The 15773-nt window shown below is 32.7% G+C and overlaps 1 protein-coding gene and 1 long non-coding RNA gene across 2 annotated transcripts; both read right to left on the reverse strand.

Annotated features, from left to right (window-relative positions):
- Positions 1–9580: 9580 nt before the first annotated feature.
- LOC119609047 lies at positions 9581–9928 on the reverse strand. Its single transcript, XR_005231885.1, has 2 exons — positions 9876–9928; positions 9581–9814 (listed from the first exon to the last, which is right to left on the reverse strand). It is a non-coding gene; the product is annotated as an uncharacterized LOC119609047 (long non-coding RNA).
- A 2122-nt stretch (positions 9929–12050) lies between these two features.
- On the reverse strand, positions 12051–13390 carry LOC119609048. Its single transcript, XM_037963724.1, has 2 exons — positions 12346–13390; positions 12051–12284 (listed from the first exon to the last, which is right to left on the reverse strand). The coding sequence occupies exons 1-2, from the start codon at positions 13303–13305 to the stop codon at positions 12174–12176; spliced, it is 1071 nt and encodes a 356-aa protein (XP_037819652.1). The 5' UTR covers positions 13306–13390; the 3' UTR covers positions 12051–12173.
- Between the last annotated feature and the right edge of the window lie 2383 nt (positions 13391–15773).

The following is a 15773-nucleotide window of genomic DNA, read 5'->3' on the forward strand; positions in this document are numbered from 1 at the left end:
GTTTTGTAATTAGGAAGACGGTAGCAGGTTTATTTAACAGTCCAAAATGTACAATGTAACATTACTCCTGATTACTTAGAGTAGTGTTTGACTTTCCTTTTGCATAACAAGAGAGCATAGCAACCAACTAGTTAGATCCATTGTCCCGGACCTCATAAGATATTCTTTTAAAATCATCAAGAACTTCTATAACTCATTTGTTGAAAAAAAATGTAAAAACCCTCTAAGATTTATTCTACACTGTCTATGTACTTATTACCATTATACACTTTAGGATGTTCTTAAGAGCACTTGTGTTCTTAAGGACAAACCAACCGACCAAACATATTCTCAGCCACCTACTGACATTTTGAATACTTATTTCAAAAAAATATGCAAAGAAAAAATGAAAACATCAAATAATGTTTTGTAAAATCTCTGTTTATGTATATCTTGTAGTACTTTTTTTTGCCTTGTAAAGAAAACAATTGGGAGTGTGTCTCCATTTGTTTTCAGTTTAGCAAGAAATTTAAAAATTGTTTTTATTTCTTCTTTACAGTTGTGCGGCATGTGCCAAATGATACAGAGTTTTTTTATGAACTACAGCACTACAGTGTTAACAGAAAGTAGTATTCGTTTATGTTGATGTTGGTAACAAAAGTACTTTGAGTTCCTTGAATAGATTATGTCTTGTCAGTTCACCCCTTTAGATATATATATACATATATTCTATCTTAAAGAATAGCTGAAAGAACAAGTATCTGTTAGTTTGTTGTCATAGGAATTTTACCAATCTCCTAATGGAAAAGTATACATCTTGCATATAAGTGATAAATCCTCTCTATCCTCTCCCACCAATGGTTTTACCTCATGGGACGGAGGACTTCTATATTTCGGCTAATTAATCGAAGACGGTTACAAAACACATTTTTTATATATATATTGGACGGTTATAGACCAAAACCTAACGTGGCCAATCGCAAACCGAAAACAAATATTGCCGATAACTGTTAGACATTGGTCTCATATAGTAGATCCTGCTCCAGATCTAGAGTTCTGTATATATACTATCGTCTTCCTAACCACAATACAAACTGCCAGGCTGAAGTATGTTTCACCACAGAATGTCTAAATAGGATTGTATTGCCATATTTTTCTAAAATTAGATCCGAATATATGGGTGCGATGTGGACCATTAAACCTTTCACGCACAAAACTGAACCGCTGGACTTTTTAAGGATATGACTTCACCAGACACTTTATTTTGACGTACATTGATAATTTTTGATGAATAATGGGAAAAGTGTTTTCGAAGGATATTAAAGTAACTTACTTTTCTTTCATTTACTGCAGCTGTAAGCTCAAAGTTAACTGGAAAATTGTAAGAAACTGAGCTTCAGTACAGTTAACACTCTTAGTTAGTTAGTTAGTTAGTTAGTTAGTTAGTTAGTTAGTTAGTTAGTTAGTAGTTAGTTAGTTAGTTAGTTAGTTAGTTAGTTAGTTAGTTAGTTAGTTAGTTAGTTAGTTAGTTAGTAGTTAGTTAGTTAGTTAGTTAGTTAGTTAGTTAGTTAGTAGTTAGTTAGTTAGTTAGTTAGTAGTAGTTAGTTAGTTAGTTAGTAGTTAGTTAGTTAGTTAGTTAGTTAGTTAGTAGTTAGTTAGTTAGTTAGTTAGTTAGTTAGTTAGTTAGTTAGTTAGTTAGTTAGTTAGTAGTTAGTTAGTTAGTTAGTTAGTTAGTTAGTTAGTTAGTTAGTTAGTTAGTTAGTTAGTAGTTAGTTAGTTAGTAGTTAGTTAGTTAGTTAGTTAGTAGTTAGTTAGTTAGTTAGTTAGTTAGTTAGTTAGTTAGTTAGTTAGTAGTTAGTTAGTTAGTAGTTAGTTAGTTAGTTAGTTAGTTAGTTAGTTAGTTAGTTAGTTAGTTAGTTAGTTAGTTAGTTAGGTTAGTTAGTTAGTTAGTTAGTTAGTTAGTTAGTAGTTAGTTAGTTAGTTAGTTAGTAGTTAGTTAGTTAGTTAGTTAGTTAGTTAGTTAGTAGTTAGTTAGTTAGTTAGTTAGTTAGTTAGTTAGTTAGTTAGTAGTTAGTTAGTTAGTAGTTAGTTAGTTAGTTAGTTAGTTAGTTAGTTAGTTAGTTAGTAGTTAGTTAGTTAGTTAGTTAGTTAGTAGTTAGTTAGTAGTAGTTAGTTAGTTAGTAGTTAGTTAGTAGTTAGTTAGTTAGTTAGTTAGTTAGTTAGTTAGTTAGTTAGTTAGTTAGTTAGTTAGTTAGTTAGTTGTTAGTTAGTTAGTTAGTAGTTAGTTAGTTAGTTAGTTAGTTAGTTAGTTAGTTAGTTAGTTAGTAGTTAGTTAGTTAGTTAGTTAGTAGTAGTTAGTTAGTAGTTAGTTAGTTAGTTAGTTAGTTAGTTAGTTAGTAGTTAGTTAGTTAGTTAGTTAGTTAAGTTAGTTAGTTAGTTAGTTAGTTAGTTAGTTAGTTGTTAGTTAGTAGTTAGTTAGTTAGTTAGTTAGTTAGTTAGTTAGTTAGTTAGTTAGAGTTAGTTAGTTTTTAGTTAGTTAGTTAGTTAGAAAGTCATTTAGTTTGTTACCCTCCATAATTCTAAAGATCAAAGGTACCATATAGTCGGTCATGTCCACCTATAAGTATTCTTTTTTATTTTGTTTGCCTTTTTTTCTTCCTTTTGTGGCGAATCTTCTTACATTTGCATAATTCTTTAAATATGTAATAAGCAAAAAAGTTTTTATTTTATTTTATATTTTCTTTTTTGTGATTCCATGTAAACAGTGCAGTTTTAATATTGCAAATGAAGCAAATTGAATATGGTTTAACTTGAGGGGGTAGTTAGAAAGACATTCCGACACTAACTCTACGTATTCATTTGAAATGTTGCAAGGTTTCTTGTTAACTTATTTAACATTTTATGGTTTTCTTCTTCGGGCCCTTTTAACTGAAGAAAATTACTCCGTCCTTTTGTGGTTTGTATGCGTAATGTTTAAGTGGTGGCAAATGCAAATTATGTGGCATGCCACAAGTGTCATATGTATATATTATTTGAAGGTGTTTTTGCTGCTTGTTCTTATGCCCGTATTCTATTTTAGGCTTAAATTAAGTGAATTATGCATTTAGGTTGTTATTTAAAACTTAAGCGATATTTCATTATTTTATAGTAATTTAGAAATGGAAACATCTGTGATTCATTGCTAAATAAAGATATAAATGGCAACACTTATGTATCTCAATTGTTTAAATAATTGTAATATTTTTTTAAATGATATTTATTCAAATTTGTTTATAAATTAATAAGTAATTTTTATATGTATTAAAAATAAAAAATTTACATTAATATTTCTAACTAAAAGTGACAGTTAATATGATTTCTGATTATCGGAATGTGATCTTGTATTAAGATCTGGATTGATCATGCTCGTACTTTTAATAATTGATTCTCAGAATAAAACATTTACTAACTTATATCAAATTTCAGTGCCACATATTCCCACTCCCTTTTTCTAAGATATTCCTTTAAAATGTCCTAAAATTTTCTTCTTCAAATTATTTATTACATCTCCTTTTCATTTTAACTAATGTGACGTTAAAACCTACACTTTAATATTATTAAATATCTTCTTAAAGTAATGAAAGAAAATTACCTAAGAAGGACCTTTTTATAGATTACTTACTCTCACCTTTATCAGGGCAAATAAAAACAACAGCACAACTACTTAATGGCTCACATTTGTCTAAACTAGAATAATTTATGTTCTATTTAAAAAAGAGCAAGAGAACTCTAACAGACTCATCGACTCTTAAAATTTTTTTTTTTTTTTTTTGATAAACAGATGGATGGAAATAGCAGTAAAAGGTAAAAAATATTGCCTACCTATTTTACTATTTTCTTTGAAACAACAGGAAAAGACCAAGATGTCTGCCACGTTTATTTAGAACCATTTCCTCTAGCATACATGTAAATGTAAGGAGGGTAAGTCCATGCGAATGTATGTGTATGCGAAAAAAAAACAAGAAATTCAAAATAACATCCCAATTTTGCACATGTATGTATGCATGTGTTTGTATGTCTGTATAGTTACTTGGTTCTTATTATTTCCTCCAGCTGCTGGGTATGTTAAAAGGAAAAGGAGTAGGAGGGTAAGGTAGAAGAAAAAAGAAAGGTTAGAAGTGAATAATGTTTACCATTTGTAGACACCTGAGTTGATTGCGTAGTGTAACTAATATTAAACATTAAATTTAAAACAAAACTACAAATGGAGTAGGAATCGCCAATGCAGTAGTGGGCAATCAACAATGGCAAAACTTTATTTTTATATTAATGCTTAATATAGAGTTTTCTTTTTGGTTTGTAAGACTTAAAAATGTTAATCTTAACCAATACTCACCAAAAATAGAGCGAAGTACTTCCAAAAGAATAACATATGTATATCACCACTTTAAAAGTAGCAATTAGTGAATTTTTTTTAACTTCTGTGGAAGTGATATTTAATAAGTTCCCAAGAAGCGAAAATAATTATATTTTTTAATGATCAAATAAAAAGGATATCCCTCCTATGACAAGCCTGTGATAAAATCATCACTTCTTCAGGTCTCTTTCAGTACTTCCATGGAGTAAATTCTACTTCTTTTTCACTTCTTTGGAAGTTCTTTTTTTTTCTGGGTAAGTATATCTTCATACAATTATTGAATGTTAAAATAATTTTGTTTAGATAACTGATTAAGGTGGAGAAATGTCATCATTTAAGAACTATTTGTTTTTACGATTGTATTTCAATCAGACCGTAAACAAATGTTTTACCAAGTTCATCAACATAGGGAGCCACTTATAAGGGCTGATTATGGATCCAAAATTAATTTTCAATTTAACAAGCAGTATATTGTGCTCCGGTTTTTACTAACCGATTTTGCTGATTTTTAAAATAAAGCTTCTCGAAAGCATATAAAATAGCTGGGGTCTTCAGAAAATGGATTTCAACAAACATACAGACAAGAATGTCTAAGGGCTTAACGTGAACACCTGCCATTGGCGGCCTTTTTCATCCACTCGGTAGACTTGAGGACGGTCTACTATGTGCCCCTGAATCCTTTTTTAAAGAACTCTGGTGGCAATTTTTGTCATGCTGGTCCATGTACAAGCACTTTACTGAAGTAATCGAGCTATCTAATCTCTTGCTATAGTAGCCCCGCACAGTGGTATAGGAAAAAAAAAAGAGGGAAATAATTCGGTAACTTCTAAACGGTTAATCCGATTTTAATGAAATTTGGTATGCACAAAGAGGAGGTGTTGTCGAGTTTAGGTTTTGAATTTGGACCTTATAGGCTAACCAGGGGCCCGGCGGGGGGTCCTCAAATTAGGACACCTCGGCTATGTTAAATTTTTAAAACGATCCTATTTCTTCATTTGAGTTCCGATTTAAAAAAATTTCGTATATAGAATCTCCTCATCGAGCACTATAAAAAATGTCGTCGTAGCAGTAAATTATCTCTTATAGTTTAGGAGATATTCGCATTTGAAAATTAAAATTTTAAAATTTTTACCGTCCTTACTTTAGTTTTTTTGATAATAGCAGGTCCAAATATTTCCGATTTTCGCCATTTTTTTTTATTTGCTTAACAACAAGTTTATATACCAAGCAGTGAAAGAATTATGTAAAAATCATGACTGAGTCCAAAGTTATAGGCATTTAAATTTAAAAAATTAAAAAAAGGCGATTTTTTGACATTTTTTTGGGAAAAAAGTATCTTTTTCTTTTTAAGTTATCTAAAAAGTTTCTAAGAAGATGTATATAGAATTTATACTTTTTGGAAAGCTGACTTTACATAAAATACGATAAATGAAACAAAACCTAAAAATTTTTGATACCGAGGGGACCAGGTCCATCCAAAAAAACCCTATTTTTTATGGAAAATTAAATTTTGAGCAAAAATTCTCAAATCGCATAGTCGATATCAAATTATAGTGACCTGTTTTATATGACCCAATAAGTTCTTAATCATTTTGTAACGGGTTTCGATAACCCCGCCCCTGGTATGGATATAATAGGCAAAAAACCAAAAAATCCCATTTTTGGGATTTTTTAAAACTTTTTTGGGAATTCCGGGATTTCTAATAAGAAAATTCGAAATTTTTATTTAATTTTGGATTTTGAGTAAAAAAATCTACCTAACTGTAAAATTTCATCAAAAAATATTCATAAATAAAATTTTTATTGCAATTTGAAAAATTTGTATCTTCGCAAAAACTGAATAAAAAACATTTTTTAATTTTTTTTAAAAAAAGTATTCCGCGAATTTTTTAATTTTCAAAAATTATATACAGTTTTGAAAAATAGACAAAATTACCTTTCCATTGATATATAACATGCCTACCTAATGTTTTTTAAGTGACAAATTAATTAGGGAAAACTCAACATCTTTTAGAAAATTTACCTAGCACTATTATTTTCATCCATATATGTAACAAATTTAAGAGTTAACCTTATGGATGAAAATAATAGTGCTAGGCAAATTTTCTAAAAGATGTTGAGTTTTCCCTAATTAATTTGTCACTTAAAAAACATTAGGTAGGCATGTTATATATCAATGGAAAGGTAATTTTGTCTATTTTTCAAAACTGTATATAATTTTTGAAAATTAAAAAATTCGCGGAATACTTTTTTTAAAAAAAATTAAAAAATGTTTTTTATTCAGTTTTTGCGAAGATACAAATTTTTCAAATTGCAATAAAAATTTTATTTATGAATATTTTTTGATGAAATTTTACAGTTAGGTAGATTTTTTTACTCAAAATCCAAAATTAAATAAAAATTTCGAATTTTCTTATTAGAAATCCCGGAATTCCCAAAAAAGTTTTAAAAAATCCCAAAAATGGGATTTTTTGGTTTTTTGCCTATTATATCCATACCAGGGGCGGGGTTATCGAAACCCGTTACAAAATGATTAAGAACTTATTGGGTCATATAAAACAGGTCACTATAATTTGATATCGACTATGCGATTTGAGAATTTTTGCTCAAAATTTAATTTTCCATAAAAAATAGGGTTTTTTTTGGATGGACCTGGTCCCCTCGGTATCAAAAATTTTTAGGTTTTGTTTCATTTATCGTATTTTATGTAAAGTCAGCTTTCCAAAAAGTATAAATTCTATATACATCTTCTTAGAAACTTTTTAGATAACTTAAAAGAAAAAGATACTTTTTTCCCAAAAAAATGACAAAAAATCGCCTTTTTTTAATTTTTTAAATTTAAATGCCTATAACTTTGGACTCAGTCATGATTTTTACATAATTCTTTCACTGCTTGGTATATAAACTTGTTGTTAAGCAAATAAAAAAAAATGGCGAAAATCGGAAATATTTGGACCTGCTATTATCAAAAAAACTAAAGTAAGGACGGTAAAAATTTTAAAATTTTAATATTCAAATGCGAATATCTCCTAAACTATAAGAGATAATTTACTGCTACGACGACATTTTTTATAGTGCTCGATGAGGAGATTCTATATACGAAATTTTTTTTAAATCGGAACTCAAATGAAGAAATAGGATCGTTTTAAAAATTTAACATAGCCGAGGTGTCCTAATTTGAGGACCCCCCGCCGGGCCCCTGGTTAGCCTATAAGGTCCAAATTCAAAACCTAAACTCGACAACACCTCCTCTTTGTGCATACCATTTCATTAAAATCGGATTAACCGTTTAGAAGTTACCGAATTATTTCCCTCTTTTTTTTTTCCTATACCACTGTGCCCCGTTGCGGAATGATAGGTAGCATGGGATCAATCACAACGCAAACCCCGACAAGGAAAAAGCAATCACTTTCAAGTCAATAGAAAGGGAGACAACCCCAACATCAGGTGAAATCAATCTTCCGGTATACCGGAATCTTAACACCCTTTAGATGTCACGAAAGATTGCATTATTTAAAATGCAATCCCCATCAACTAATGACCCATTCCAGTGGATTTCTTAACCTTTTAAAGACCGCGCAACAAAACTCCTGTTTATTCGGCAACAGCACCTAAAGACGTATTTGGTAGTCCAAAATACCCAGCCAATAGGATCCCTCTGTATGTCAGATAATGTAACAAAGGATGTAGGAATTTCCAAAGTCAATTGGAACCCAATAATTGTCCCGATAAGTTGATTGGCAGGTCTCAACCATATGCGTAGCATGAAACAATATGAATCCTGTTGAGATGGCAATAGCACCAAGAACTTCCCTGTAGTAAAAGGTCTTCTAAATCAGTACTAGTCTCCTGTCGGCCAGAGAAGTCTTTCCCGATCACTCACCAATTACATCAGTTACATTTTCAACCATAAAGATCTACGGAATGTCAGGCAACCTGAGGATTCCCCAACCTATACTGGCGTTCTACTACGCGAATAGTAAGAGAAACTCAACGGGTTCAGAAATCTAGCGATGGCAACAGCACTGGAGAGAAAATCCAGACATATATGGCATAGGATATATCAGTCCTTAAACTAACATTCTCTCCCTGCGAATTTGGGTTTAAATCTTAGCTATTCGTGGATCCCAAAGGAACCTCAATCAACTGACCAGCCAGGAAAAGTACTACGGGCAACTGGCCACCCGTAGTACCAGATTATCTAGTGCTCTGGTTCGACCCCATGTCATTCCAAGGAAAGGCCGAGGATACATTTGATCATCACCATCATCACTAGTCTCCAGTCCCGGCAGACTAGAGGTATTGGTAGCACCTCTTTTCCCTGGGATATTGGAATAACACCAAGATGGAGATTTCCCCAAGGTAAAATGCCCCCGGGGTCAGATTGACGGACAGATAGATGTACAGACGGACAGATAGGCAGACAGTCAGATAGACAGACAGACGGACAGACAGACAGACAGACAGACAGACAGACAGACAGACAGACAGACAGACAGACAGACAGACAGATAGACATACAGACATACAGACATACAGACATACAGACAGACAGACAGACAGACAGACAGACAGATATACAGACGGACAGATAGACAGACGGACAGACAGACAGACAGACAGACAGACAGACAGACAGACAGACAGACAGACAGACAGACAGACAGACATACAGACAGACGGACAGATAGACAAAGCTTAATCGATTCCTCTACCTATAAGGACTGGGAATATATATTCTTAATAGGATCAGAAAATTATGTTGTAGAAATTACAAACGGAATGACAGACTTATATTTACATACCATTCTCACGAAAGTGAAGTAGAAAAACAATTTAATTGAAAATAAACTACCAATTATTTTGTCTGTGTACTGATGGCACTTACCTGTAAACCATTTTAAACTCCTTTCATAGTATGTTAAAAACAACAATTGTATCTTGCTATTAAAGGTGTAGATACAATACCTGAGGTTTACTTGTTTAAAAAGTTTTTATTTACTAATTTTCACTTCTAAGGTCAAAAGTTTTGCCAGCATCGATGGCTGCAATGTTTATTAGAGAAATATTAATAAAAAGCAAGAAAATCTTACGAAGAAATTAATAAAGTGTAGGCAGAGGAGTTGTTGTTTACTTGTTTGTATTTATATAAAATAAAATCTTTTCAGGTGGAAATGAAAAAAAAGCAAAAGAAAACACAGACGATGAAAACTTTGCAGACAAATAATGTAAGCGTTTATTTAAACCACACAATTGCTTATTAAAACTTTAATGAAAATATTTAAGTTATAAAAAAATACTAAATTACTTAGAATAGCAGTTATTTACTTATATATTGGGACCCCAGGAGATGACTTTAAAGGCAATTGGTTCCAAAGCTTTAACATCTATTTTATGACTATCAAGGGTTTGTATGATTTTCTTAATATTTTCTGAGGTCTAAAAGAAAAATAACTATTTAAGAAAATTAAAATTTAAATAATTTTTTAGCAATACATACCATAGCCTGATCAATTAGAGGCTTTAATTCTAGACTTCTTAAAGCCCTATAAATATAAATACATTTTTTATAGTGCTCGATGAGGAGATTCTATATACGAAATTTTTTTTAAATCGGAACTCAAATGAAGAAATAGGATCGTTTTAAAAATTTAACATAGCCGAGGTGTCCTAATTTGAGGACCCCCCGCCGGGCCCCTGGTTAGCCTATAAGGTCCAAATTCAAAACCTAAACTCGACAACACCTCCTCTTTGTGCATACCATTTCATTAAAATCGGATTAACCGTTTAGAAGTTACCGAATTATTTCCCTCTTTTTTTTTTCCTATACCACTGTGCCCCGTTGCGGAATGATAGGTAGCATGGGATCAATCACAACGCAAACCCCGACAAGGAAAAAGCAATCACTTTCAAGTCAATAGAAAGGGAGACAACCCCAACATCAGGTGAAATCAATCTTCCGGTATACCGGAATCTTAACACCCTTTAGATGTCACGAAAGATTGCATTATTTAAAATGCAATCCCCATCAACTAATGACCCATTCCAGTGGATTTCTTAACCTTTTAAAGACCGCGCAACAAAACTCCTGTTTATTCGGCAACAGCACCTAAAGACGTATTTGGTAGTCCAAAATACCCAGCCAATAGGATCCCTCTGTATGTCAGATAATGTAACAAAGGATGTAGGAATTTCCAAAGTCAATTGGAACCCAATAATTGTCCCGATAAGTTGATTGGCAGGTCTCAACCATATGCGTAGCATGAAACAATATGAATCCTGTTGAGATGGCAATAGCACCAAGAACTTCCCTGTAGTAAAAGGTCTTCTAAATCAGTACTAGTCTCCTGTCGGCCAGAGAAGTCTTTCCCGATCACTCACCAATTACATCAGTTACATTTTCAACCATAAAGATCTACGGAATGTCAGGCAACCTGAGGATTCCCCAACCTATACTGGCGTTCTACTACGCGAATAGTAAGAGAAACTCAACGGGTTCAGAAATCTAGCGATGGCAACAGCACTGGAGAGAAAATCCAGACATATATGGCATAGGATATATCAGTCCTTAAACTAACATTCTCTCCCTGCGAATTTGGGTTTAAATCTTAGCTATTCGTGGATCCCAAAGGAACCTCAATCAACTGACCAGCCAGGAAAAGTACTACGGGCAACTGGCCACCCGTAGTACCAGATTATCTAGTGCTCTGGTTCGACCCCATGTCATTCCAAGGAAAGGCCGAGGATACATTTGATCATCACCATCATCACTAGTCTCCAGTCCCGGCAGACTAGAGGTATTGGTAGCACCTCTTTTCCCTGGGATATTGGAATAACACCAAGATGGAGATTTCCCCAAGGTAAAATGCCCCCGGGGTCAGATTGACGGACAGATAGATGTACAGACGGACAGATAGGCAGACAGTCAGATAGACAGACAGACGGACAGACAGACAGACAGACAGACAGACAGACAGACAGACAGACAGACAGACAGACAGACAGATAGACATACAGACATACAGACATACAGACATACAGACAGACAGACAGACAGACAGACAGACAGATATACAGACGGACAGATAGACAGACGGACAGACAGACAGACAGACAGACAGACAGACAGACAGACAGACATACAGACAGACGGACAGATAGACAAAGCTTAATCGATTCCTCTACCTATAAGGACTGGGAATATATATTCTTAATAGGATCAGAAAATTATGTTGTAGAAATTACAAACGGAATGACAGACTTATATTTACATACCATTCTCACGAAAGTGAAGTAGAAAAACAATTTAATTGAAAATAAACTACCAATTATTTTGTCTGTGTACTGATGGCACTTACCTGTAAACCATTTTAAACTCCTTTCATAGTATGTTAAAAACAACAATTGTATCTTGCTATTAAAGGTGTAGATACAATACCTGAGGTTTACTTGTTTAAAAAGTTTTTATTTACTAATTTTCACTTCTAAGGTCAAAAGTTTTGCCAGCATCGATGGCTGCAATGTTTATTAGAGAAATATTAATAAAAAGCAAGAAAATCTTACGAAGAAATTAATAAAGTGTAGGCAGAGGAGTTGTTGTTTACTTGTTTGTATTTATATAAAATAAAATCTTTTCAGGTGGAAATGAAAAAAAAGCAAAAGAAAACACAGACGATGAAAACTTTGCAGACAAATAATGTAAGCGTTTATTTAAACCACACAATTGCTTATTAAAACTTTAATGAAAATATTTAAGTTATAAAAAAATACTAAATTACTTAGAATAGCAGTTATTTACTTATATATTGGGACCCCAGGAGATGACTTTAAAGGCAATTGGTTCCAAAGCTTTAACATCTATTTTATGACTATCAAGGGTTTGTATGATTTTCTTAATATTTTCTGAGGTCTAAAAGAAAAATAACTATTTAAGAAAATTAAAATTTAAATAATTTTTTAGCAATACATACCATAGCCTGATCAATTAGAGGCTTTAATTCTAGACTTCTTAAAGCCCTATAAAATTCAGCGAATTTTGCATTTTTCAGGCATTTATCCTTAATCATATTTTGATAAGCAGAATGTGGTAGATGTTGTAAAACTTCTTCGACAAATGCTGTAAATGTCCCCAGTGAACGATGATGATGATGATGATAATTATTATTGCTTTGATGACGCTGATATTTATGATGATGATAATGATGCTGATTGTGATGGCCCTCATTGAGAGACGTCCCCTTAACCTTTAAATCCTCCAATAATACAATACTCACTAATGGCTGGCGCTCGTTAGATATTCTTGCAACAACAACATCATTATCATCTATGGCAACATTTCTGTTGTTCTGCCTTTCCATTTGGAGCTGTTGTGGTCGTTTGTGAACTTTTATGTTTTTGTTCAATGCTGATGATGATGATTCTATTGCATTTTCAATAGCCATAGTATTGCGTTTGGAGATGATGATGGTGCCAGTATTAGTGGTCATTTTGTCGACTCTATTATCAACTTCGACAGCATCATTATAATCATTCAATGATGCTTTGACTCTTGCTGCTACTGCCGCTGTTGTTGTCGTTTTAGTTGCACCCATATGCCTCGTTGTGGCATTTTCACTCGTTAGATGTAGAAATTCCAAAATGTCTATGATTTCTGGTATATCAAATAGTTGTCGCTGTAGCTTTGTAAATTCTTGACTACGCAAATATTTAATTGCTGTGCGAAAATTTCCATCCACCAAATAGTGTTCAGCTACAATTGCATCTATGGTGGCGGTGGGTATTAAAGTTTCAAAATCCTTAAATTCTTTGGCAATTTCCGGTGTTATGTTTGTAGAAAATGAAAAAGATTTTTGTTTAATTGGATCATAAGCAGCACTGATCACAATGGCAATTTTTATTAGGAAAATTATTATTTTATTAAAAGTGTACATAATAGTTTATTTTTTGTTAGAAAATGCGAATCTATACTGTCTGTTCCTTTTAGAAGATTCATTTATACTAATTGGTGTTGAAGACTCTCTCGCCCTTTTGCCTGTTTTTCTAAACATATTTATAATAGAATACTTTATCAGTTGTTTTGTATTCTCAGTGTTGTTCTTGGTGTGGAAAACAATAGGTAGTGTGCGACTTAAATAAACCTTATCGCAATACAAAGACTTATAGAGAGTGTTGATATTACATCTCGTCCTCGTTTTACACGATTTCGCTTTAACACAATTTGTTTGTCTATGTACAATGAATATATCAAGAACCGTTGTGATGAAGATATTCTGAAGTCAGGTTTGGATTCAAATTAACCCTTTTCCTTAGGAAAGTATATCCAACGTGTAAATCGAGAACTAGGTGTAATGTTATTCTTAAATTATCAGTATTTAAGTATTAGGTTTTTATTTTTATTAGTTTTCTTTCAAAAACAATAATATTGCATACCCTGCGTTTTCAAAAAGAGTCAATGTATCCATTTAGAACTGAAGTAGAACTGAATTAGAACTGAATTAGAACTGAACTAGAACTGAATTAGAACTGAATTAGAACTGAATTAGAACTGAATTAGAACTGAATTAGAACTGAATTAGAACTGAACTAGAACTGAATTAGAACTGAACTAGAACTGAACTAGAACTGAACTAGAACTGAACTAGAACTGAACTAGAACTGAACTAGAACTGAACTAGAACTGAACTAGAACTGAACTTGAACTGAACTAGAACTGAACTAGAACTGAACTAGAACTGAACTAGAACTGAACTAGAACTGAACTAGAACTGAACTAGAACTGAACTAGAACTGAACTAGAACTGAACTAGAACTGAACTAGAACTGAACTAGAACTGAACTAGAACTGAACTAGAACTGAACTAGAACTGAACTAGAACTGAACTAGAACTGAACTAGAATGAACTAGAACTGAACTAGAACTGAACTAGAACTGAACTAGAACTGAACTAGAACTGAACTAGAACTGAACTAGAACTGAACTAGAACTGAACTAGAACTGAACTAGAACTGAACTAGAACTGAACTAGAACTGAACTAGAACTGAACTAGAACTGAACTAGAACTGAACTAGAACTGAACTAGAACTGAACTAGAACTGAACTAGAACTGAACTAGAACTGAACTAGAACTGAACTAGAACTGAACTAGAACTGAACTAGAACTGAACTAGAACTGAACTAGAACTGAACTAGAACTGAACTAGAACTGAACTAGAACTGAACTAGAACTGAACTAGAACTGAACTAGAACTGAACTAGAACTGAACTAGAACTGAACTAGAACTGAAACTAGAACTGAACTAGAACTGAACTAGAACTGAACTAGAACTGAACTAGAACTGAACTAGAACTGAACTAGAACTGAACTAGAACTGAACTAGAACTGAACTAGAACTGAACTAGAACTGAACTAGAACTGAACTAGAACTGAACTAGAACTGAACTAGAACTGAACTAGAACTGAACTAGAACTGAACTAGAACTGAACTAGAACTGAACTAGAACTGAACTAGAACTGAACTAGAACTGAACTAGAACTGAACTAGAACTGAACTAGAACTGAACTAGAACTGAACTAGAACTGAACTAGAACTGAACTAGAACTGAACTAGAACTGAACTAGAACTGAACTAGAACTGAACTAGAACTGAACTAGAACTGAACTAGAACTGAACTAGAACTGAACTAGAAATGAACTAGAACTGAACTAGAACTGAACTAGAAATAAACTAGAACTGAACTAGAACTGAACTAGAACTGAACTAGATCTGAACTAGAACTGAACTAGAACTGAACTAGAACTGAACTAGAGCTGAACTAGAACTAGAACTGAACTATATCTGAACTAGACCTGAACTAGAACTGAACTTAATATTTAGTTTTCTTAATATCTAACTACCGGTTGCATAAACTATTTTTTTATCATTTGACTTGTATGTACCGTTCCATCTTCAGGCAATTCACTTTAATTTCCTTAAGAAGTATTTTAGAAATTTCTCATTTCTGAATGAGAAAATAGTATTAATTATCTGAAAATATCATCCTTGATCATATACAAGTTAAAATATCTTATCAACAGATTATACGTTAACCTGTGATAATCATAAGTATTACGTAGAATCTCAAGTTCGATACAATAACCCCGAACTGCTGGGTTGCATCATATTGATTTTGCCTCAGACAGACAGCCTAAAAAAAATGTATTTTTAAAACGCAAATAAATATATTAAATTATTCTCACTGTCGCTTTTATTTGCAGTTCTCTGTTTACGTATGATACTCACAAAAGAAAATAAATGAGAAATATTTGTTGCTGTACATACGTATGTATGTCAAAATTGCCAGGCAGGTAGTTTAAGGTCTAAAGAAAACAAAACAAGAACCAGTTCAAGAACAATAAA

This window comes from Lucilia sericata, unplaced genomic scaffold (genome assembly GCF_015586225.1).
Source record: "Lucilia sericata isolate MDLA Ls3-8-SP2 unplaced genomic scaffold, ASM1558622v1 Contig000922F_arrow, whole genome shotgun sequence".
Lineage (NCBI taxonomy): Eukaryota > Metazoa > Arthropoda > Insecta > Diptera > Calliphoridae > Lucilia > Lucilia sericata.